The sequence below is a fragment of the Alligator mississippiensis genome, chromosome 8 (assembly GCF_030867095.1).
Source record: "Alligator mississippiensis isolate rAllMis1 chromosome 8, rAllMis1, whole genome shotgun sequence".
Taxonomy (NCBI): Eukaryota; Metazoa; Chordata; order Crocodylia; family Alligatoridae; genus Alligator; species Alligator mississippiensis.
In genome coordinates this window covers 78,566,101-78,589,905 of record NC_081831.1, presented here as the reverse complement: position 1 = coordinate 78,589,905, position 23,805 = coordinate 78,566,101, and the positions used below count along the sequence as shown (strand labels likewise).

The window sequence follows — 23,805 nt, the reverse complement described above, 5'->3', positions numbered from 1 at the left end:
CCCTGCAATAACAGGGTTTGAGGTTACGGGGCGAGACTTTGGGGGAAGCTGGAAAGATTTAGCAGGAGAAAAAAAAATGTGGCTGGAGTTTTGCCATTTCAAAATCTGTCGCTTGGTTTTCTGCACAGCTTTGTCACACGTCGATTCAGGGTGCCGACAGCCTCCCTTGGAGCAGCCTACAGTAAAAATAATACCCGAATCTCGAACTGGACCTCGAAACACACACTCCCCCACATTGCTGGGCAAATCCTAATCAGTCATCAGCGGGGCTGGTGGAAGGGAACAGGCAGAAAAAAGAAAGGATGTTCAATTCCAGCACATGGAGATGAGCAAAAGAGAGGCACAGCCTCCCTGTTTAGCTAGAGCAGAGACCAGAGAGATCGAGGGAAGCAAACCAAGGGCAATGCAGTCACCAAGGACAGTGGAGACGAATCACTTAGGAAGTATCACTTTCCAACAAATAAAAGACAATAAAAATCCACAAGTTGTTTCTTCACTAAAGCCTTTGAGCCAGGCTTATTATGTCTCTAGTGGGTTATGGAATAGAGAAAACCCCACACAATTTACTGATTCGTTTTGATGCACTGGCTGGGGTAGTTAGCTGACTGCACGATTTCACAATGATTACACACTTAATTTATACAACACAATTTTATTTTAAAACTCTTTGTTATGTATATAACACTGCTTAGCTTTAAGAAATACCACAAACATTAATAACACAATAACTACATATATCAGAAACAATGTTCCAAATTCACTTCCTTCCCAAACAATGCTATAAGAATGTGTTACAAAAACAACTACAATTACAACTAAAAGTTAAATTTGAAACAATATTGTTATTTTTCATAATATATTTATAATCCTAGAATTCCGAGAAGCCAAATATCAAAATATGGTTTCATTCCTCAGTAGTACAATTTAATGGGTTGGCCTCAGTAGTACGGTTCAATGGGCTCGCCTCAGCAATACAATTCAATAGGCTGGCCTCAATACTGATAGGAATAAGTCCCCTTCTTCCAGTCCCTTTCGGGCGCTCAGTTCACGCTAAAGCTGCAAAGAGATTCGTGTTCACGGAGAGGGCGGTTCAGTGATCAGTTTGATCCGGCCTACACTTGCGATTCTTCCTTCGTTGTTCTACAAGTATAGTCACCTCCAAATTGGGACAGTAAGTTATAGTTTTTATTGAGTGAGCTACCGTCTTGGGCCACTCCTACTCAAGCCTGTCATTACCCCCAAATTTGGGCTTGGATCTTACTCAACCGATTCTTTTGCTTAGTAATTAGTTTCTTTTGTTGATCATTTTAAATTACTTTGGGGAACTTCCATATCACTGCAAGGGACCTTTTCTTACCAATCTTTTCAAAAGGCTCTAGGGTTTGATCTCTCGGAACTCAGGATATTTGCTAAAGGATCAATTTCAGGTTCTCTTTGTAAAAGACTTCTAAAGATAACATTCAAATTAAGACTTTAAGCAAAGTCTGGATCTTTTGCACGTAGTCCAAAACAATGAGCTAGATAAGGAGATAAATCTTATCTTCTTCCTGAAACTGGCTAGTGGGCAACCATTACAAACATTCAAACTATTTCATTCAATATGACAGCTTATTAGAAAGAGCATGGCGGTTATCAACAGCACGTATTTAATGCTATCTCGGTGCAAGGCCAGTAACTGACTCCTTTGTCCGACATGGTTAAAGAATTCAAAGTCATTCGGCAAACTCGACTGCAGCTGGGACATGGAGAGGCCAGCCTGCCTTGCACTTAGCTCAGCACCTCTATGGCAAATGTGAATGAGACAGGCAGTCGAGGCAGAGACATCAGGACAGAGATGCTGGCATCACTGGTGTCAAAAGCAGTTCGCAAGCCTCAGACACAAATAGCTGCTAGGTTTTTCCTGCCCGTTTGCCTATGACTGGGCAATGAGCTGTGATGGAGGAGGTTTTCCTAAAGGCCAGACTGAACTGGGATAGCCAGTATGCATGTAAGTGGACTATGGTGTAAATGAGCAATTTGCTTAACTGCACAATAAAATGCCAGTCCCAACCTATGGCCCATTACTTGAATTGGTACAAACCTGGGGCCTCATCATACAGCATAAGGGCATAAACCATGCAAGTGTACAACCATTGCTCTCTCCCTACCCCATTAATCACTGTACTCTGGACTGGTGAAGGGGAAGCCCTGACAGGGGCTCACTGGTTGCAGGGCTGCTATTAGTGTCTTGAAAAGGGTGGGTACTGATCAGCCTCGTGGCTGCCATCTCCCCTTATGTTCAAAACCTCTCAGAGCAGCTGCAAGACACATGAGTTTTCTTTATTTTTAAGACTTCAAACTGCAACCCTGAACCTAGCAGAAGCCCTGAAAATGCCAGGACAATCAGTCTGGGGGCTGCCAATACCCCGGCACTGACAGCGCCCTGCTCTTAACCAGGCATGGTTTGCTTTCAAGTTCAAATAAGTTCACACCCTTTTTTTCCCAGCCCTAAACCTATGCCTGGAAGTACAATGGAGAACCTATAAGCCCTGACTTCCACAAAAACCTTGTTATTAGTCTGTTAACCTGTCTGTAACTTCCACAGACAAGGAGGGATTAGGGGAACAGGGCTCAGAAAAAACTACGCCCCGGGAGCTCAGCACCTCTGGAAAAAAAGAGAAAAAAATCAGGCTTTGCATGCTTGAAAAGAGAACACAGTAGCTCCTACAAGCTCTAGGGCTGTTTGCTAAATCAGCAAACAGGGAAGAACCAAGGAGAAGAAATGATGCTGATCAATTTTAGCCTAATACCTTCTTATGCAGCACCGTAGGGATCATTTCTAGACAAGCTTCATGTTACAAACTAATTGCTGGGTCAAACTAAAGAGCTGTGGATCTACTCATGGGCCTCCACTGCTTGAGACGCAGGACCAGGCTGATTTCCTTGAAGACAGCGGCAGATGCATAGGGGCTGCCACCACTGCAGACAAGGGAGATTCACCCTTACAAGGGTTTACACGCTTGCTACCGCTTTTGATGCTTTCAGCAGCTTGCTCTTGCCTTGGACAGCCCGGCTCACAAAAGCAGCTACTGTTCTGCCAGGAAATTCACCCTTCCTCACTTGCTGATGCCCCAAATATTGCTGAGACAGCCTGGAGACCACAAGGCTTAGGCTACCCCAGGGCCTCTGCATTATTCCCACCCACTTTCCATGTGACCCGCGTGCCCGTGGCTCCCCTGGGAAGGGTCTGGATGTTCAGCCAGCTGAAAAGAGGCAATCATGCTGTAGAGAGCAGCCACCTTCGCACCTGACCCGGCTGCCTTCCCAAACCTTGCTCAAGCCATCATCCCTGGCACAGAGAATGAGCAGCAGGAGAATGCAGGAGAACTGGCACTCCTCTCCCCCCCATTTCCAAATGCCTCCTATGGACAGGTAGTCAGGACTCACAGTAAGGATGATATCTTTTATTAGACCAACAAGATTTTTGCAAAAAAAACACAACCAAATTCTCTAATTGCAAGCTTTCCTACGGACAGGACCCCTTCCCTTTCCTGCCCCTTAAGATGGCTGAAAAAACTGTGCCACTAGCCAAATCTGCTTGGCAGGAAAAAGTCCCCACAGCACAGATGAATAAGTAGCACTCCTATCCCTGCGAGGGCCCAGAACGAGCAGCAGTTTTCTATTAAACACAAGTAAGGAGAGATGTTCATTAGGACAACTGGTCTGTGTCAGCACACAGACTTTCCCATAGCCAAACAGAACAGGAAAGAAAACACAGAAAACTGCTCCCGGGGCTTTCCAGGTATTAGGTGACCGATACCCACGAGAAGGATGCAAAATACCCAGAACAAAGTCATCTAGTCTTCAGCGATACTGTTTTCAACTCAAGCAAGAAATTATTAAAATTAGGTAAGAAATTCCCTGAAAAAAGCTTCTAAGAAGTCTGACATAGAAAAGCTGAAAAGACCCATCATTACCTGTGTTCTCCTGTTGGATCAAAAAGCTCTGACTGTCCTAATTTGGGCACGGGGATAGAAACGGGGCTCAAGCCCAGACGCAGAGTGGCAAGGCGTGCACAGATCCTGGCTCCTACGTATTGTATGGGGAATGAAAGGAGATTGGCCCGCACCAGGGACGCAGCACCCCCCTGCATTTCCAGACCCTAGCTCACACCAGAGGAAGCAAAAAGGTTTCCAACACGCCCAGAGGACAGGCCCCTTGTTTCTCCCAAGCCCAGCTGGATGCTTTTCCTCCTGCCACTGAGTCCCACATCACCCTCCCTTCCCATAGCTCCTAACTTCCCATCCCCTTCTCCTAAATCAAGACCATCCTAATTCCTCTCCATGCACGCCCTACACTTCTCTGCACCCCCACCATCCACTGTCTTTATAGCTATAAGCCTGGAGGATTCATTTTCTTTCTGCGTATTCTGTTCTCCTTGGATTACAATCCCCCACTAAAACTAAACCCTCCTAGACAGAGGGATGCCACTCCAGATGTGACCTGGCACCCAGGTGAGCACCGGTAAGGCTCAGGGGGCCTGCGGCACATCCCCCACTGCTCCCCAGTTTCTTGCCCCAAAGCTGAGAAGTATAACAGCTTTTTTTGTCTCCTGCTCTCATGAATAAACAGCAGCAGCCACTTAGCTCATCAGCAGCAAATGGCCTGCAGCCACCCATGGAAGCTGCGAGCCTTGTGCACTCCCCCAAGTCCCCTTTGCCATCCTGCTCCCACAAGGCTGCCAGGTGAGGTACGTGTCCCACAAGGGAGACCATGCAGGGTATAGGGTAATCCCCCTGATGCATGCACACGCTGGGAGACCTGCTGGCTAGGCGTGCAAGCAGCACGTGTTACTCCAATACCTCCCACTCAAGTATGCCCAATGAGGAATATTACCCTCAGGGCAACCTTTGCAGGGGGGTGAGGTCCCTTCCAGCCGGCAGGTCTAGAAAAGTTTCTAGGCAATCTACACAAGAGCCTGGATCCTAGGAAATCCAGCCTCTCGGTGAAAAGCTTTCTCCCCTTAACTGCACCAGAAGGGGCAGGGTGTCTTTAGATGATTATATTCATCTGCACAAAGTGCTCCTGTGCAGCCACGGGGAATTTCAACAGTCCCAGACTCAAAAGCATGAGCACAGCACCCAGTAAATAGCTGAAAATACCAAGCAAGGAGAGGTCATGGTGGGGGTGGGGGGCAGAAAGGTTTGTGATCCCGCAACCAAGAAGGCACGCACACAATTCCTGTTGCACGGGCCACACTTTTTCTGACCTTTGCACATTTTTTCAGCGCTGGTCTTTTCTACTTTAATGTTCCTTGGACAAGCGGTGCATGAGGATACCACTTAGAAATGAAATGCAAGGCCCCGCGTTACTGCATCTTTCAGTCCATAAATGGCAGCCAGGAGTCTCAAAAGGCAAACACGTGGCACTAGGGCACAGAGCAGGCTGGATCCAGCTCACAGCTATGTGCTTGAGCAGTCTGGGTAGGAGTATTTTATGGTTCACGTTAGCAGCCTGTGGGCAGTGTTTCCCAACCTGCGTGTTGCTGGTACAAGGAAAGAGCCGTGGGGATGTGCAACATGGGCCCACCCAAATGAAATATGCTCAAAAGCCACCCCTTTACCTACCCTACCCCTGCAGCAACCCCGCGTGCAACCAGGCATGCAGGAGCAAGTTTCCTATATGTCGAGGCAGCCCCTACCCTGCATTTCTTTGCCCTCGCTGTCTCTAACAAACACACATGCATGCAGACCACCAGCTTTATAGTGACGTATAAAAATACCCCAAACAAGGCCCATACGTCCGTTCCTGGGGACAAAAGGAGACCACCCACATGACAGATGCAAGTCACGTCACTGAATGCATTAGTGGACGGCACTCAGATAGGGTAATAAGCACAGTCCCTAGAAAATGACACTGAACTGTCTCTTCCCTGTCTAGGTACAAGAGCATGGCTTTCACCCATGTCTGAGAACAGCACCACTGAGTCCTGGTTTTCCCCTCTCCCCAAACAGTATGTGACCTTCTAGGGAAGGGAAAATAGAGAAGGGGGGAGGCAGCCAAAGAAAGAGGGGAACAATGTACAAAAGAGAAAGAGCTGGGGGGGGGGGAAAGAGAGAGAGAAAGAGCAGGAGGGGAAAAGAGAAGAGAAAAAGCAGAGAAAACAGGCATTAATAACTATCTGAGCTTGGCATGGCACAGGATGGGAAAGCAGAAAGGACAGCAGGATGCAATCCAGTAAATAGGACACCCCCCCCCAAACAACCAAAATATTTCCCTACTCGGAAATGCGGACCACTGAAATCAATGGGTATTTTGCTAGAGTACGGGCAGCTGAATCAGGCCCAACACAGAGGCATAGAAATCCACTCCAGTGAATAACTGAACTCAATTCCAAATAGCATTTGCTGCACAGACCTCCAGGTAAGCTCTTAAATCTGCCTAAAGCACAATAATGCAAAGCTGCTGACCTTTGCTGAGGTCACCTGGTTGGTAAAGGTCACCTGAACCGTACTATGGTGTTTAATTAAGAAGCAGGAGATGAGGTGAAGTTAGAACTGGACACAGAATGCACGCTGCGAGCACATGGATAAACCTTGAATTCGGGAGTTATCTTCAGCAAACCTGCAAGTCACCAGGCAGAGACTGACACGGCGCTGGTGCAGGCAGAAGGGAAACCATGCGTACCTGGGAATATTTACAGACTAACCACACCTTCCTCTCGGTATACCTGCCCTAAGCTGCATTCCAGGAAGCAATAAGGCAGGGCAGTACAAGCGCTGCTCTGTCAGAGTTGCATTCCCTGTGTGCATCTGGGTTACAGCAGGCTGAGAAACTGCAAAAATGCACACACCAAGGAGTGCCCGACTGGCCTTGTTTAAAAAAAGGCCTTCATTTTCTCTTCCCCTTTTGTTGGGGCAGGCAGCAAAATGAAGTTTACTAGAAACCAACCTCACTGCACTCCATGCATCCGGGTTCCAGGCAAATTCCATCTGCTCTATGTATGCAGAAAGCAGAAGGCAGTGGGCGGAAGGAGGAGAGAAAATTAGAATAAGAAAGAAACCAGAACAAGAGGGTAACAAGAGGCAATTAAAAAGAAAAAAGGGGAAAAAAAAAAAAAGGAGATAGTGGAAGGTGAGAAAACATTAACCTTTTTAGCAACGCAGGATGCCTTTAATAGCCCAGATCCCCACCAGGGACACTGCCCTGGATGTTTATAGTCATGGCATCAAAAAAATCAAATCAAATCCTACACCACTTATTATATAGCACTGTCTATTGCCATGCACACAAAGTGAGCCAATACATGGGCCTTTAACCCAAAAAACAAAGGAAGTTTTCAGCGGCCAAGCAAGCTGACCTTCAGAGCACATGTCCAGGGCTATTCTGGGGGCAGGCAACTTCCAGATGGGGGAGAAAAGTTTTGCTAGGAACTGCCGAGTTAGCTGAATTGGAGGTGCTTCTTATTTTAGAGCAATAACCGATACAAAAAGGCACGTCTCTAAATAACACAGCTTTCCAGAAGGCAAGTCCGTGGGCTGCTGTCACTTGCAAGTGAAATACATTTGTGTTCTTCCTGCATTTTTGAAGACGCTTCAAAGGGGCAATTCTCCCTCCTTCGTAGCAGCCAAAAATCAGAGTGGTGCCAGGGATGTTAATTAGACACCCGACTACCAGCCTGCTGTTAACTGAGCAGTGCTCGACCCCAAATCCCTAAATATAAATCTCTAAACTACTGCCAAAACCTCAGGATGATCATCAAATAAATTACTATATCTGGTGAAACAAACACACGCTGGTAGATTCGGTAAGGTGAAGAATCTTAACACATCCGAGACAAAGTGATAATGAGCCCAAGAGATCCCGGGTAGTGAAATCTGCAACACATTTTAACAACTACGGCTGCAAGCTACTAGTCTATTTGTGTTTTTTATATATGTGTACATAAATATATGTAATTATTACACATACACACGCTTGCTTCAGAGGCTGTGCTGTGGGGAAAAAAATACCCAGCTGGCAGTTGATTTCGAAAAGAGCATGCTGACTTCCAGAGTTATAAATCTTTCACATCTGTCGCAATATTGAGGAAAACTTCTCAGGCCACGCTCCAATGTCATTTGCAAGAAGTAAATATAAAATAACCCCACTGTCTTCCAGTTACACAGGTATCGTATATGAACGTACAATACGCTGCTGTAAGGAGAATGTGATCGCTGTGATATTTTGAAGGGTGGCAGGGTTAAGGAAGTGAACGGCTGATCAGCATTCGCTCATTTTCAGTGATGAGAGCACGCCAGGAGATGATTCTGTTCCTGTTCATCTTACTCATAGCTGGTTTCAAAATCCTGTTTCCAAGAATAATGCAAAACAGATCTGCCTCCCCCCCCGCAAAAAAAAAAAAGAAGAAATCTCCAAAAAACACTTTGGTAGAAATTCACGGAAGTTCATTTCTGTATTTTGTTGGTATTAACTATCATTGGCACAGATGCCCACATCAACAGCTTACAGGCCAATGAGCCCTCCATTGGATAGCACTTTGAGTATCATTAATTCTGCTCTTTTCACTGTACAGGAAGCCAAATGACCACATTGCTCCTGTGGTCTTGCACACATTAACACAAGCTAAATAAAATACGAAACACGGCTAGAGAAATGCCAGAACAAGGGTAGTCAAAAAGAATAATCTTTTCAGTCACTTTTTAGAGTTAACAGATCCTTTCCAGTGGATTAATTATGTAGATGCGATCCCTCCAGTGCTCCAAGCCTAAGTCTGATCTTGACAGGGGAGGCGACATCACCGACAGGTGTAAATCTAAGATGAGAATCCACGCTTTTTTGCACAGCTAGTTGGAGCTTGCGAGTCTCGCAGTAGAAGAACATATCCCCCCATCCACCACCCATCCCCTTGTGCCCTGTTTTTCACGGCTGGGAGTTAAATATTTTCTACTATTCTTTCCATCATCTTTAGACCCTACGGGAGAAGGTTTATAGCCTGAAAAATGCAACCAAGCATAGCAATCTTAAGGCTGGAGAGGCAAGATACACTTAGGAGACATAAGCTGTGAATCGCATCTGAAAGTGGGGAATTTTAATATCCAGCTAGGAGAGAAATGACAGCCTGTCAGAGGCAGCCTTGTGTCGGATAATCTGCTGCAGCTTTAAAATGGGACAGAGTATTTCTGTGGTGCTACTACCACCACGGAAACATCTATTCATGGCTCCAACCTTATCCTAAAGGAAGGGGGTCTCGGCAGACCCTCCAGTGGAGATGTGAACCTGCTGTCCCCCCTACCTTGAGAAACAGGCTGTGGGACAAGATCCTTGAGGATCCCCACAGGGCCAGAAACATGCAGGCAAAGCCCCAACAACAATTTAATATCATCTTTTACTCAACGCCTCCCTGACCCCCAACACGCACACTTTCAAATGTCAAATGTGCTCTGGAGCTAGCTGATGCCGCACAGCTCGCCTGGGCCTGCAGACAGCTCCACTGCCTCTATCTCTGCTCATCATTTTGCCAAGCAGTGTTACGCTGCTTGGACGCTGCCAGCCCACTGCACGGCCGCTCTTCAGGACATGGTTGGAGGCAGGAGCATTTGGTGTCACCTGGCAAAGCAGCGAGGATTAGCAATATAATTGCAGGCCCAAGTCCCTGGCTAGAGGGGGCTAGCAGAAAAGGCAGCTGGAGCAGGGTAGCGTGAGCACACCGATGCCAGCTAGCAAGCAGCCATGAAACTGGTCTCTGCTCCCTACTTTGGAGATCAGAAGATCTTTTCTCAAGGGCTAATAGTAGGGTTCTTGAGGGTTAATGGTATCTCGGATCCCGGAGCTAGATTCAAAACATCAGAGGGAAAAGGGGGATGCGGGAGGTCTCCCTAGACCAGTGCTTCTCAACCTTTTTTGTACCAGGACCCATTTGCAAACATCGATGGCCAGTCCCAACCCAGCGCCCCTCACTCCCAACCTGCTGCCCCCCGATGCCCCCAGGGGATGGGGCAGGGGGTGGGTGTGTGGGGCAGGGAACAGCCCCTTGCAAGCTGGAACTCTGCAGCCTGTAAGGAAAAACCCACGGTTCCCCACATTTTTGTCCTTTAAAGCAGAATCCATTTTTAAAGTTTGTTTGCAACCCTTTCATATAGTCTTGTGACCCATGGGTTGAGAAACGCTGCCCTAGAGCATCTCACCCCTTCCCAGCCTTGGTTGGTGACAAATAAATAGTGGGACCCACAAAAAGGGCTGCACCTGGACCTCCCAGGAAGACCCTTTCCCTTATTTTTCAAACCAACCTAGCGAGCAGATTCTGCCCTCTGTTTGCTAAAGCCTTACCCACAAGATGCCCAAGCCACCACCCTGGAGGATATGGCAAAACTATTTCTGTCTGTGCGATTTACAGGAAGCTTTTGGTTATTTCAGGATACAGACCACGTGTGGTGCAACTTGAAGCATTTGAAAAAAGAAGAAGAGAAGCACCCACTGGATGCACAGCCCACTGCAAACCTCCTTGCGGCTAAATCCAAGCAGAAGAAACAAAAGCGTGCTAAGATTCGCTTATAAAAGTTTAAGCACGCTGTACTCATTAAATATTCACTCTCTCTCGAGGGATTGTAACCATCCTGCCCACCTTTTTTAAGCCTTCACACCTGTCCTCAAGAGCAACAAATCCCTTTCTCTGTTTGGAGGAGGCAAGATATTTTAGCACATCCCCCAGGTTTTCTTGATCCTCGACAGGAAATCTGCGTGGAAGCAGCGAGCTTAGAATAAGTGTCCATGCACGTGACAGAGATGAATTCAAGTGCTGATGCCTTGCCAAGCGTTGTCCCCACCCTTGTGAAAGACCTGTGCAGCAGAAAACGTGGCTGACTGTGGCACCCCCAATAAGAGATCAACCTAATATTTCAAAACAACAGAAGGTAAAAATCCTGCAGGTACGCAGACAGACCACTGCTGCATGCAGAGCTGCTGCGCTGTTAAGCATATGCATCAGAACCAAGTGCACACATCCATCGTGTGGGGAGCCTCACACGTAGTGCACCATGTAGCTTTCTCTCGAAGGGAAGTCGAGTGAGTCAACAGCAAGAAATGGAGTGAACCGGAGGCAGAAAACATTGTTCTGGCAGGTGACCTACAGCTGGGAGGCACAGCTGGACCCGCAGAAATTTTCCAGCTGCCCTCCAGCATACCTGTCCTGTACTACGGATGTATGTCCCCTACGCAATCCCAAGTGACTCCACTAGGTATGTGCTTTCCTAGAAATTACGTTCCTCAGAAAAATGAGTTTGCATCAGCAACACTCACACCTTGCTTTTGCCACAGGCAAGGCTGAATAGGGGGAATAAAGGGTAATAATTACAGAGTTTATGTGGCACTTTGAAGAGTTAGGACATGTTACTTGGGGACAACAAGTACTTAGAAGGCAATCAATGGGCACCTTGACGATGGCTGTACATGTCCGCTGCAAGGATGGTTAGTAACTTAACTGCTCTTATGGACAAGGCAGAGACAGAAAACTTAAAAGAAACGTATTTTCCAGATTCAGACCAAGTCTGGGCATAGATCAAGAAACCTAAAGAATGTGAGTGTTTTCTGATGCACAAAAAAACAATCACAAACAGTCAAATGACATCAGATGCTTTTTAGTATGTACAACCTAGGGGCTGCAGCTACTCACTAAAGAAGCATTAAAAGTCAACTCACCCAGTGTCACTGTCACGAGCAGCAAGAAATAGGTAGATTGCATCCTTCCTGTCTTCCTAACCCAGTTGCTAGGAATATACAGAGATGCTTAAAATATCCCTTTTTAATTAGAACAATTTTAAAGACAAATGTTAGTGTACAGAAATCCTAGTAAGTATAACTCTGCCCCTGGAGATGCTCCTGTCCAGGGAGGCCTGTATTCAGTACCCCAGGGGGTCAAACTATCCTTGTTCGCTTTAAATTGGGTTTAAGCTACTGGCAGAGGTTACTTTATAGCATCGTTCTGATCGTGTGCAGACGCATAGAAGCAAAGACCTCATTTACTCCTGCCCTTCCAGCAACCTGTGCAGTCATTTACACTGATATAGAGTAAATGCAAAGTACTACCAGCCTGATTACATACTGTTTCCACGCCCTCTGCACCCTAGTATCACCAGCTACATAGGTCAATTGTGTATATCAAGGCCTGACAGCGCAGCTAGGTAGCGGCTCAGACAACTTGTAGGCTTTCTCCTGTGAGGTTCATCCACATCTTACACCTCTTGTCTATTAAACTGAGCGGCTTGCTCTGCAAACAGCATCGCTGCATTTTCTTCTCTGCAGCCAAGTTCCCCTGCCCACTGAAACACAGGATCCTGCAGTGAATCACCCGTCTGCAACCAGTGAATTCCCATCTGCATTTGCACCCTTTCCTCCCTGCCCTGGAAATGCACTCCTGGATCTTGATGATAAAAATACACATCCCTACCACTGCAGACAGATCCCTGACAGCCACTGGTGCAAAACCGTGGGGGGGAAAGCGAGGAATACACCTACAACCCTCACATGCAGTGCAGAAACACTGCGGTCCCGCATCTGCTGTAAGTAAGACAGCACATTTTGCATCAGCCCCTACTGATGCATGCACCTCTCAAAGGGCACACTGGCCACGCAACATGACACATACTTGATTAGTACATAGACGTTTATGAGTCAATCAAATGCTGATAGGACATGGGTGTATGGGGTCAACGTTCAGATTCTCTATGGGACCCTGGCCACATGTTCCCACACCCTGCCACCTCAACTCCTCCCCACCCCCACTGCGAATTACCCCAGCATCTCAAATACTTGCTTACACATGTCCAATATTTTCCTTTAGGGGTTTGCCTGTCTTTATAACCATCACGTATTCATATAAAGAATACAGGGCAACGTTGCAATTCGTGGCCAACCTAGCGCTGCTAAGAAGTCGGAAGGACTTTTATCCCAATTGGGTTGATCTCACTTCCAGAAAAATTTACTTTTATCCCAATTAGGTTGCTCTCACTTCCAGAAAAATTACTTTTATCCCAATTAGGTTGCTCTCACTTCCAGAAAAATTACTTTTAACCCAATTAGGTTGATCCTACTACCAGAAAAAATTACTTTTATCCCAATTGGGTTGATCTCACTTCCAGAAAAATTTACTTTTAACCCAATTAGGTTGCTCTCACTTCCAGAAAAATTACTTTTATCCCAATTAGGTTGTTCTCACTTCCAGAAAAATTTACTTTTATCCCAATTAGGTTGATCTCACTTCCAGAAAAATTACTTTTAACCCAATTAGGCTGCTCTCACTTCCAGGGAATTTAGTTTTTTCCCCAATTGGGTTGCTCTCACTTCCAGAAAAATTTACTTTTATCCCAATTAGGCTGTTCTCACTTCTAGAGAAATTTTGTGAAACAAAGATATACGACGTGCAAGGCGACAAGCATCCTTTGAGCGATGCTGTGAAGACCCTTACACTAGTTTCATGGCACGAGGGAACAACGGGGGCCTGAAGAATAAAAAAGCCCTCACCTTTACGTGGGGTATGACCCACTAGAGACAGGGCACAGCACGCAAGCGAGTGGCAACTTCACATCCGTACAATTTAGGGGCCCTCAGAGCAATGCAGGGCAGGGCAGGGCAGGGCAGGGAGGCAGCGATGGCGCGGTGCTGTGGGCTGGCAGCACGAGGGGAGCAGGCAGTGGGGGGGGGGGGAGGGAGCAGGCCCCAGGGCACTGAGGGGGGAGAGGGGGAGCAGGCCCCAGGAAGGGGTAAGGGCCGGGCCGCACTCACCAGGCGCTGCAGGCTCCAGCGCAGCATCGCGGCGGGTTCACGTGCGCCGCTGCTGCCGCCGCCGGGGCCGGGCCCCTGCCCCCGCCCGGCCGCGCCGCGCCGCGCCGCACTCCCGAGAGGCCCCTCCCGCGCGCGGCATGCTGGGATCTGTAGTCCTTCCGCGCGCATGCGCCCTCTGCTGGCGGCCGCAGCGACCCCCACCCCCCGGGGTGCCCGGAACGAGGCGCCCTTGCCCTGCGCCTCCTGCGGCAGCGCGCCCCCGTGTGGGGCCAGCCGTGCCGCCGCCAGTCCTGCCGCAGCGGTCACGCACCCCTGCGTGCGAGGTGCACGCGCACCACTCGCTGTGTTGTCGCACGCCTGCGTTGCCTGTTGTTGCAGGCATGAGTTTCCTGTTGCTGCACGCATGACTTGCCTGTTGCATGCATGATTCGCCTGTCGCACGCATGAGTTGCATGTTGTCACATGCATGACTTGCCTGTTGCTGCAGGCATGACTTGCCTGTTGCTGCAGGCATGAGTTGCATGTTGTCACATGCATTACTCGCCTGTTGTTGCATACATGAGTTGCATGTTGTCACATACATGGCTTGCCTGTTGCTGCACGCATGACTTGCATGTTGTCACATGCATGACTTGCCTGTTGCTGCACGCATGAGTTGCATGTTGTCACATGCATTACTCGCCTGTTGCACACATGAGTTGCATGTTGTCACATGCATGGCTTGCCTGTTGCTGCACGCATGACTTGCCTGTTGTCACATGCATGGCTTGCCTGTTGCTGCACGCATGACTTGCATGTTGTCACATGCATTACTCGCCTGTTGTTGCATACATGAGTTGCATGTTGTCACATACATGGCTTGCCTGTTGCTGCACGCATGACTTGCATGTTGTCACATGCATGACTTGCCTGTTGCTGCACGCATGAGTTGCATGTTGTCACATGCATTACTCGCCTGTTGCACACATGAGTTGCATGTTGTCACATGCATGGCTTGCCTGTTGCTGCACGCATGACTTGCCTGTTGTCACATGCATGGCTTGCCTGTTGCTGCACGCATGACTTGCATGTTGTCACATGCATTACTCGCCTGTTGCACACATGAGTTGCATGTTGTCACATGCATGGCTTGCCTGTTGCTGCACGCATGACTTGCCTGTTGTCACATGCATGGCTTGCCTGTTGCTGCACGCATGACTTGCCTGTTGTCACATGCATGGCTTGCCTGTTGCTGCACGCATGACTTGCCTGTTGTCACATGCATGGCTTGCCTGTTGCTGCATGCACCAGTTGCCTGTTACTGCACACACAAGTCTCCCGTTGCTGCATGCATCCTTTTGATTCCAGAAGAGAAGAAACACAAGTTCAGATGTAAGGATCCTAACAGAGACATCTGTATTGCTGTGAACTGAAGACCTGGCTTGACAGCTAAAACGGGGCTGATTCACTTTAAAAATCACTGCTAAAGCCATGTATTCCTGATATTGCACAGTGATGCGGTATATGGAAAAGGGCCTTCTGTTCTGGTGACAGCACAAAATGGGTCTCACCGTGATGTGAGGCAGTCTGGAGAGAAAGCTTGAATGCCTTTCCTTCAGAAACCTGAAAACTTACAAAGGTTTTTATTATTATTATTATGGTTGTTGTTGTTGTTTCACATGTTTAAAGCAGGAATAATTCTGTATTGATCTTACCAGGGCTAAGAAACAGTCACATTTGCTGCACTTAAGCAGGAGCTGTCAGGAGGTTTTACACAATAAGATGTATGTGCCGAATAAAGGAGTAAGTCTGAATCTTGCACTCCAGGAGGGTTATTATATAACGGGAAGCTTTGCGCAATCTTACAACAGCGCGAAAAGGATGTTCATGTTACACAGAGAGATCTTGACAGGGAAGGACCTCCCCTGGGCATTTTTCAGTCAAATTGAGATGAAGACACCAATGCACCGGTGGATGAAGTGCCTTCTTCACTTAAGGAATGAGATAGCCTGCCGAGCCGCAGCGCATTCAGTCAGGGTTAATGCACAGTACGCTGCGAGCGCACTGGTTTCTACAGGTGCTGCAAGCTTATTAGAGTCACTGCTGGTCTGTGCATGCTCTGGGTGGCAACAAAGGTACTTTATGGATTTACAGGGAGCATCCAGGGGTGTCCTGGCAGATACGCACAGCATGGGATGAACCTTTCTGGCTACCCCATCTCCTGCACAGTACCCCAGTTTTCCACCATTTGCTCTGTTTTCAGCTCTGCTGCACATCTGCTTGGCAACAGCTGGGATTTGTGTTCTGGATTTCCTGTAAGAAACTATAACCAGTTCCTCTCAGCAGACAGCCCCAACAAAACGCCTTCAGGGAAAAGCATCTTTTAACCGCTCGTTACCATTATACGAGTAGAAGTCTCTCTCCGTACTGGGATATTTCTGTTCTGTTAAATATTTCAAGTACAGGTGACATCCTCTGAACCCTCCCTGCATTTTTTTAGAGCACACTTTTGAATCTACACTGAAGTTTTTAGAATGAAAATACAACAGACATGAGAAATCGTGGAACAAAGTACTAGGCAAATATTGTAAAATGTTGAAAAAGTAATGAAAATACCACCTTCCCTTTAATGTGGTACTTATTCAGTTGCTTCCCCCCCACAAAAAAATAAAATAAAAAGCACAGAGTACTAACTTGAGGTCAACAAAGCACTGCAATTTTCTGCTTCTCTGCATTTTGTATGTCAATTAATAAACTCTATATGGATGCAGCCGTGCCAGGAGGTCTGATCCCAAGACAACTGAAGTCAAGAGAGTCAACTTCTTTGGGCCATGAATCTATTTCTGAATGCTTAATCAGTAATAAAAAAACCACCACTATTTCACATTGAACTGAAAAGGTGAAGGTTCGTAACACATCTTTACTTGAAAGTTTCCTTTCTTTCGTGGGTCAACATTTTAAAATGAAAAAAACAGCAACATATTAGGGTGATGGAAATGGTCAGCAAAAGAGCACTCATGAGAGTAAGGACCAGGTCTAGCTTGACAACTTCAGTATCTACTTCTTGATCATCTGAGAAGTCTGAAATAAAAAAAGAAGAGGGTGTTAAAAACCACAAGAGATAAAAATGCAGTGGTGTCACAGCAAAGGTAAAGATGAAGCACTGGTAAGGCAGAGCTGAATTATCAAACTATGAATACAGTGGACTTTCCTTCCTGGGCATCCCATGAGATGCAGTGTTTCCTTAACAGAACGGGTGTGCAATGCTGAAGGTCCATGTAACACTACTGACTCCAAGGCAGTGCTCCTCAACTGTCTTTCACCACCTTCAGGACTTTGAGAGGCTTCTGCTCACTTCTCTAAATCCCTAGCAGGGATTGCAGGCCACCAAACACAGCAAATCAAGTAAAGAACATATGGGGAGGTTTTCCCTGCCTCCTGCAAAATGAGGCAGGAGCATAGAGAATACTGGGTTCCACTTCCCAAATTCCCCTTTCCTGGTGGGATATAAATTGCCAAGTCTGAATCCTCCCACAGCAAGACTACCCATCCCTTCCATTGCAGCATCTAGAAGGAAACCCTCCCATGGGCAGATCTAGGATTTTGCAAAGAGAAGGCAGATGGTGTGCTGCATCAACACAACGCATATTTTTTTCCACTTGAAGACAAACTAGAAGATTTACTGTTTACTCAGGGCCCAACACTATATTATTCAGTTTAAGAGCAAAGCAAAACTGAATACAGCTTTATTGGAATGTATGTTAATTTGCTAGATCATATATTTGGTTTTATAAAAACCATGAATTAGGCAAAAATAGTTCAAACATATTGTTCCATTAGTCCCGTAGTCATAATAGTGAAGTGTACATCTCTTATTCAGTTTTGTAATGTGAAAATCTGGCCTTCTCAAGCATCTTGATGGTCCATTCAGCACATTGCTGTTCTTCATAGATTCATAGATTCATAGATGTTAGGGTCGGAAGGGACCTCAATAGATCATCGAGTCCGACCCCCTGCATAAGCAGGAAAGAGTGCTGGGTCTAGATGACCCCAGCTAGATACTCATCCAACCACCTCTTGAAGACCCCCAGGGTAGGGGAGAGCACCACCTCCCTTGGGAGCCCGTTCCAGACCTTGGCCACTCGAACTGTGAAGAAGTTCTTCCTAATGTCCAATCTAAATCTGCTCTCTGCTAGCTTGTGGCCATTGTTTCTTGTAACCCCCAGGGGCGCCTTGGTGAATAAATACTCACCAATTCCCTTCTGTGCCCCCGTGATGAACTTATAGGCAGCCACAAGGTCGCCTCTCAACCTTCTCTTGCGGAGGCTGAAAAGGTCCAGTTTCTCTAGTCTCTCCTCGTAGGGCTTCGTCTGCAGGCCCTTAACCATACGAGTTGCCCTTCTCTGGACCCTCTCCAGGTTATCCGCATCCTTCTTGAAGTGCGGCGCCCAGAATTGCACGCAGTACTCCAACTGCGGTCTGACCAACGCCCTATAGAGGGGAAGTATCACCTCCTTGGACCTATTCGTCATGCATCTGCTGATGCACGATAAAGTGCCATTGGCTTTTCTGATGGCTTCGTCACACTGCCAACTCATGTTCATCTTGGAGTCCACTAGGACTCCAAGATCCCTTTCCACCTCTGTGCTACCCAGCAGGTCATTCCCTAGGCTGTAGGTGTGCTGGACATTTTTCCTCCCTAGGTGCAGCACTTTGCATTTCTCCTTGTTGAACTGCATCCTGTTGTTTTCTGCCCACTTGTCCAGCCTATCCAGGTCTACCTGCAGCTGTTCCCTGCCCTCCGGCGTGTCCACTTCTCCCCATAGCTTTGTGTCATCTGCAAACTTGGACAGAGTACATTTCACTCCCTCGTCCAAGTCGCTGATGAAGACATTAAAGAGTATCGGTCCAAGGACCGAGCCCTGCGGGACCCCACTGCCCACACCCTTCCAGGTCGAGACCGACCCATCCACCACGACTCTCTGGGTGCAACCCTCTAGCCAATTCGCCACCCACCGGACTGTGCAGTCATCCACATCACAGCCTCTTAACTTGTTCACCAGTATGGGGTGGGATACCGTATCGAAGGCCTTCCTGAAGTCTAAGTATACGACATCCACCCCTCCTCCTGTGTCCAGGCGTTTCGTAACCTGGTCATAGAAAGAGACTAGGTTGGTCAGGCACGATCTGCCCGCCACAAACCCGTGCTGGTTTCCCCTCAGCATAATTTGCCCTGCCGGGCTCTCACAAATGTGAGCCTTGATAATTTTTTCAAAGACTTTACCAAGGATGGAGGTGAGACTGACTGGCCTATAGTTGCCCGGGTCCTCCTTCCTCCCCTTTTTGAAAATGGGGACCACGTTAGCCCTTTTCCAGTCCTCCGGGACTTGGCCCGTGCGCCACGAGCATTCGAATATTCCCACCAGTGGCTCTGCAATGATGTCGGCCAGTGCCTTCAGCACCCTCGGATGGAGCTCATCCGGGCCTGCCGACTTAAAGGCATCCAGTTCTTCCAAGTGACTCTGCACCACCTCAGGGTCTACGCATGGAAGTCTGGCGCCTTGCTGCTGCCTCTCTACAACCCCAGTGAGAGACTTGTCTTGCCCCTCACTTAGGAACACTGAGGCAAAGAACTCGTTGAGGAGTTCAGCCTTGTCCCCCCTGTCCATCACCAATTGCTTCTGCCCATTTAGCAGGGGTCCTATTCCTCCCTGGGCCTTCCTTTTACTCCCAATATATCTAAAAAACAATTTCTTGTTGTCCTTTACTTGGGTTGCCATCCTCAGCTCCATGGTAGCTTTGGCCCGCCTAACTGCCTCCCTACAAGCACGAGCAGAGGAGGTATATTCATCTTTAGTGATCTCACCCTGTTTCCACTTTTTATGTGCTCCCCTTTTGGCCCTTAGGCTGCCCTGGATTTCTCTGGTCAGCCATGGAAGCCTCCTGGCCCCTTTCCCTCTTTTGCCTCGCTCGGGGATCGTCTTGCTTTGTGCCCGAAGGATCGTTTCCTTTAGGCACAGCCACCCTTCTTGGGCTCCCATCCCTTCAAAACTCCTACTCTGCAGTGCGTCCTTGACTAATCGCCTGAGTGCATTGAGATCAGCTTTCCTAAAGTCTAGCACTTTCACCCTACTAGTAACCTTACCCACTCGCCGTCTTATGTTGAATTCTATTATTAGGTGATCACTGAGTTAACGTTCATCTGAATTAAGGGTTTTAGTTCAAACTAAAAACAGTCCCTAGGGCAGTGAAAGAGAAGAGAGAGATGACTAGGAAAGGATAGCAGACAAGAAAATGGCAGAAGAAAGGCTAGCTTGAATAACAGAAGAACTTCAAGACCATTAAAAAGGAGAGAGGGTCGTTAACATCTGGGCAATGAGACATTAGTAGGACACAGGTAAATTATAATGAACCATGGAGTCAATGGACTCCCTCAGCACTACTTTCCTGTCTAGGCAGTTTAATGCAGGGGTGGAGCAGGAATTAAATGAGGGGTGCAACTACACCACGGCACCCTCAACCCCCCATCCTCAAAGGAGATTTTAGGAAGGAGAGAGGGAACAAGACTCTTCTGATGAGCGGGCCAGCATTCCTATTCATGCAGCGCCACAAACATTGCAACAGCGGGAGATAGCAGTACCAGTTATTTTATGATTCTCCCAGACTCCAGGTTACAACACAACTCAGCAGCTGTCAAATGTGTCTCGGCTCCGAAACCCTGGCTTGGGGATGACACCCGAGTCAGGTAACACTATTGTTACCTGCATTGATGGCCAGGTGAGAACGGCTGTTTGCAGAATTTCCCGCTGTGATTCCATGATTTATTACAAGGGCTAAACACCTCTGTGGCAGCCCACAGACCTATCTTTGTGGCCATTAGCCTCCAGGTCTCAGGATTTCAAGGATTGCCTGCTGGGCCCGGCTCGTTTTCTCATTTGTTTTGGGGCATCTCTGAAGATTTAATGATCATGGGGGTAGATAGTTTGGGTGCTCTTTGGGGTTAAATAGTTCTGAGGACACCCAACAGTGGAGCATCTCGGTCACAGTGATTGGGGAAGATGTCTGCTGCCATCCCCTGTGCCCAGCAATAAGGCAGTGAATATGCTCCTGGCACCGTCCTCAAGTCCTGGTCAGCTCAAAGCAGCACCTTGGAAGACCCTCGCCGCTTCATTTCTGGGACTGACACACATGGAGCATGAGCAGCGACAGGGCTTTTTTTCCCCCATGACAGAAATGTCTTCTGGGGTCTCCTTGGACCTTGGGCAAACTTTAAATATGAAAACCCAGCAGCGCTCTCTGACAACCATATGGTCTGCTTAGCAGAATCTGCCCTAAAAATCCCTTTCGGTTTCTATGATTGCTTTGATAGTCGTAGCCAGTCAAATGCCTTCCCCGTGCCCAGCGTGCATCTCCGTGGGAGGAGAGGAAGGGGAAACAGCAACTTGGTCTCACCATCAAGAAATGTCAAATGTGTAACTGCATATATCTTAGCAGACACAGCCTTGTAACCAGCAATAGAAGGACAAAGTGGAGGATGGGGAAGGTTGGTTAGAAAGCTACCTTCAAACACCAGCTATTCGACTTAGGAGAGATTTAATAGTGGAAGCAAACCGAGGATGCGATACAACCTGCTTGCTTGGGTGCCTGCCTCTATATTGCCTGCTATGAATGCTGGCCTCACCAATTCAACATTCAGAACATCAGCCATTCATCATCGTGTTTAGGGCGAGGACCGTACCTTCAGGAGAAGATATTTCCTTTTCACTAGCTGCGTGACCACCGCACATTAACCAAGAGACCAGCAGAAAATTGAGGGAATAAGCAGTCATGTTTGCTTGCTTTTATAGAGCAGAGAATTCCTCTCTTTACTGGCCAATAACCACTTGCTTCCTCTTGCTGGAGGACTATTATGACATCACTGACTGCGTGACAGCACTATTTAAATCGCTCTCATACAAGTCTGAAGCTGTACATAAATTAGGGGCTTTTTTCCAAACTGAACATGTAATAGTTCACATATTACTTTACATGTCAGCTTGATCTACTATCTACTTGCTCTTTATCTAAACATATTTTGGTAGATGCACAGCAAAAAGGACTCCATTTATTCTGCCTGGCTCTTATGCCTGACTATGATCCATGTATAGTTTCCTTTTAACTGTAATCTAACCAGCAAAAAACCTCTTACCTTATCAATGACTGTCGAGGTCTGGAGCTATTTTAAATGAGATCTGGTATCATGACTCAAATGCAAGCCTGAGGCTCTGATATGCAGTTATATTTAGGATGGCCATACCTGTCAATAAAACCATTCAAATTAATTCCCTGAAGGCACCTAGGAAAGAAAACCTCTTCTGCACAGCATCTAACAGTCCAAACAGAGGGACTGTTTAGCAGGGAGGTAATTGTTCCTTAATGAAAATTAACATCAGGTATGGAGCTATACAAGAAATGTATTTGGCTCAGTGTATTTCAATGCATTTAAATGAAGAAAAAGTCACTTAATTTCACTTACCTCCTCATTTAAAAAGGAGCAGGATACAACTGACCCCTCTACCTTATCCTAACCACCTTCAGATAAAATATCTAATCATCTAGTCAATCAGCATAATCAAGCCCTTGTTTAATGACCAAAAGCTCACCTAGTATCCACAAAGGTAACATGTCAGCAAAGCACAACATTTCCCTCCACAGTGTCTAATTAAATAAGCCACTGCTTACAACAGTTTATGCAATGCATCTCTAATATCATTAGTCTATAAGGTGCAAATCTACCCTGCCTTCTGCCTGACTTCAGACCGACTGTCCCTTAGGTAGAGAGAGAAAACCAAAGGACCTGCATCGGTGCCATGATATTCATCCTTGGCGTAGGACCATCTGCATAATTATAAGGAGCTAAACCCTGCCCCGCTTAGGTAGGACTCGCTAGGAATTCGAGAAAACTCCTGAGCATAAATCAAACCGCAGGTTTTGACCTCCGGCTTTTCTCACATCTGTTCTGCAAGTTAACATAATAGCTGTAAAAAATACCAGGTGAACAGCCCTCAGAACTGAAATCCTGCATTTAGAGACTACATATGAGAGCCCATACGAAATTAAGTTTTCCTACTTTGTCCCACCAATGATTCAAATTCTGCACTCAAAGATACACTTCCAACTCACCAACTAGAAAATCTCAGGGTAGAGGTTTATGCACCAAGCCTCTCGGGTCATGGCCTAGAGTAACCCCAGCTGGGGTCAAGATGCATTTCCAGGGCTTTAGCACTTTGCTGAGCCTGCTAACTACCGTCAGACCTGCGCTACCTGAGAGGATATTTTTTATAGGGACAATTTAAGAACTGGACTGGGCCAAGCAACTCATTTGTCACAGGTCACTGAAGAGCTTCCATATATTGCAACGTGACACGATCCTCGATTTATGTGATAGCCTGCTCCACAAAGAGGTAAGCAATGCAGGATAAAACAAGAGCACTTCTTCACCACCACAGTTAAAGACGTGTTAGCAGGGTTGTGACAATGCTCTTTGCTTCTTCCGCCATCCTGTGGCTAGCCAGAGAATAAACTACATGATACTTGGGGGTTTTTTAATCAACATAGGTATAAATACTGCAACACTTGAGAATTTTATTATGTGGTTTTGAATTGCCGCCAATATTTCATTTTTTTCCCCCACCCACTTGCCGTGAACAATTCTCACCAGATACAGATCTCTATCCAAAGGTCATAGGAGCTATGTTAATTTGCCCCTGCTCAGGAACTGGCTTTCTATATTTCCACACATGAAAAGTAATGATTCATTTATTTTTGTTATGGTCCTGATACTCTTGCTGTGTGTTTTGTTATAGGAAGAGCCAATTAGCTGCCTGCCTATTGCAGAATTACCAAATATTAGGTAAGAGGACAGGGGGAATGGTGGCTGCAGCTGTCAGGCTGTCTAAGTGATTTTTGTTGTCACCAGGTATCTTGAGGTTGTCTCTCTGGCACTGGTTAAAATCAAACTAAAATGCAGCCCTGCAATACTGGCTCCAGAGAACCTCACTGGAAATGTCCACATGGTGCAATGTTTTG

General features: G+C 47.0%; 1 protein-coding gene across 3 annotated transcripts in view; it reads right to left on the bottom strand.

Moving 5' to 3' along the window:
• The window catches only part of ATP11C (ATPase phospholipid transporting 11C), a 97,142-nt gene extending 83,283 nt beyond the window's left edge, over positions 1-13,859 (bottom strand). Inside the window, exon 1 of one of the 3 annotated variants that reach the window (XM_059732875.1) lies at positions 13,759-13,859. In XM_059732875.1, coding sequence (XP_059588858.1) covers positions 13,759-13,785 — 27 coding nt within the window. In that variant the 5' untranslated portion in view covers positions 13,786-13,859. The remainder of the gene's footprint in view (positions 1-13,758) is intronic. The other 2 variants (XM_059732876.1, XM_059732877.1) reach the window with 2 other exon arrangements.
• Between the last annotated feature and the right edge of the window lie 9,946 nt (positions 13,860-23,805).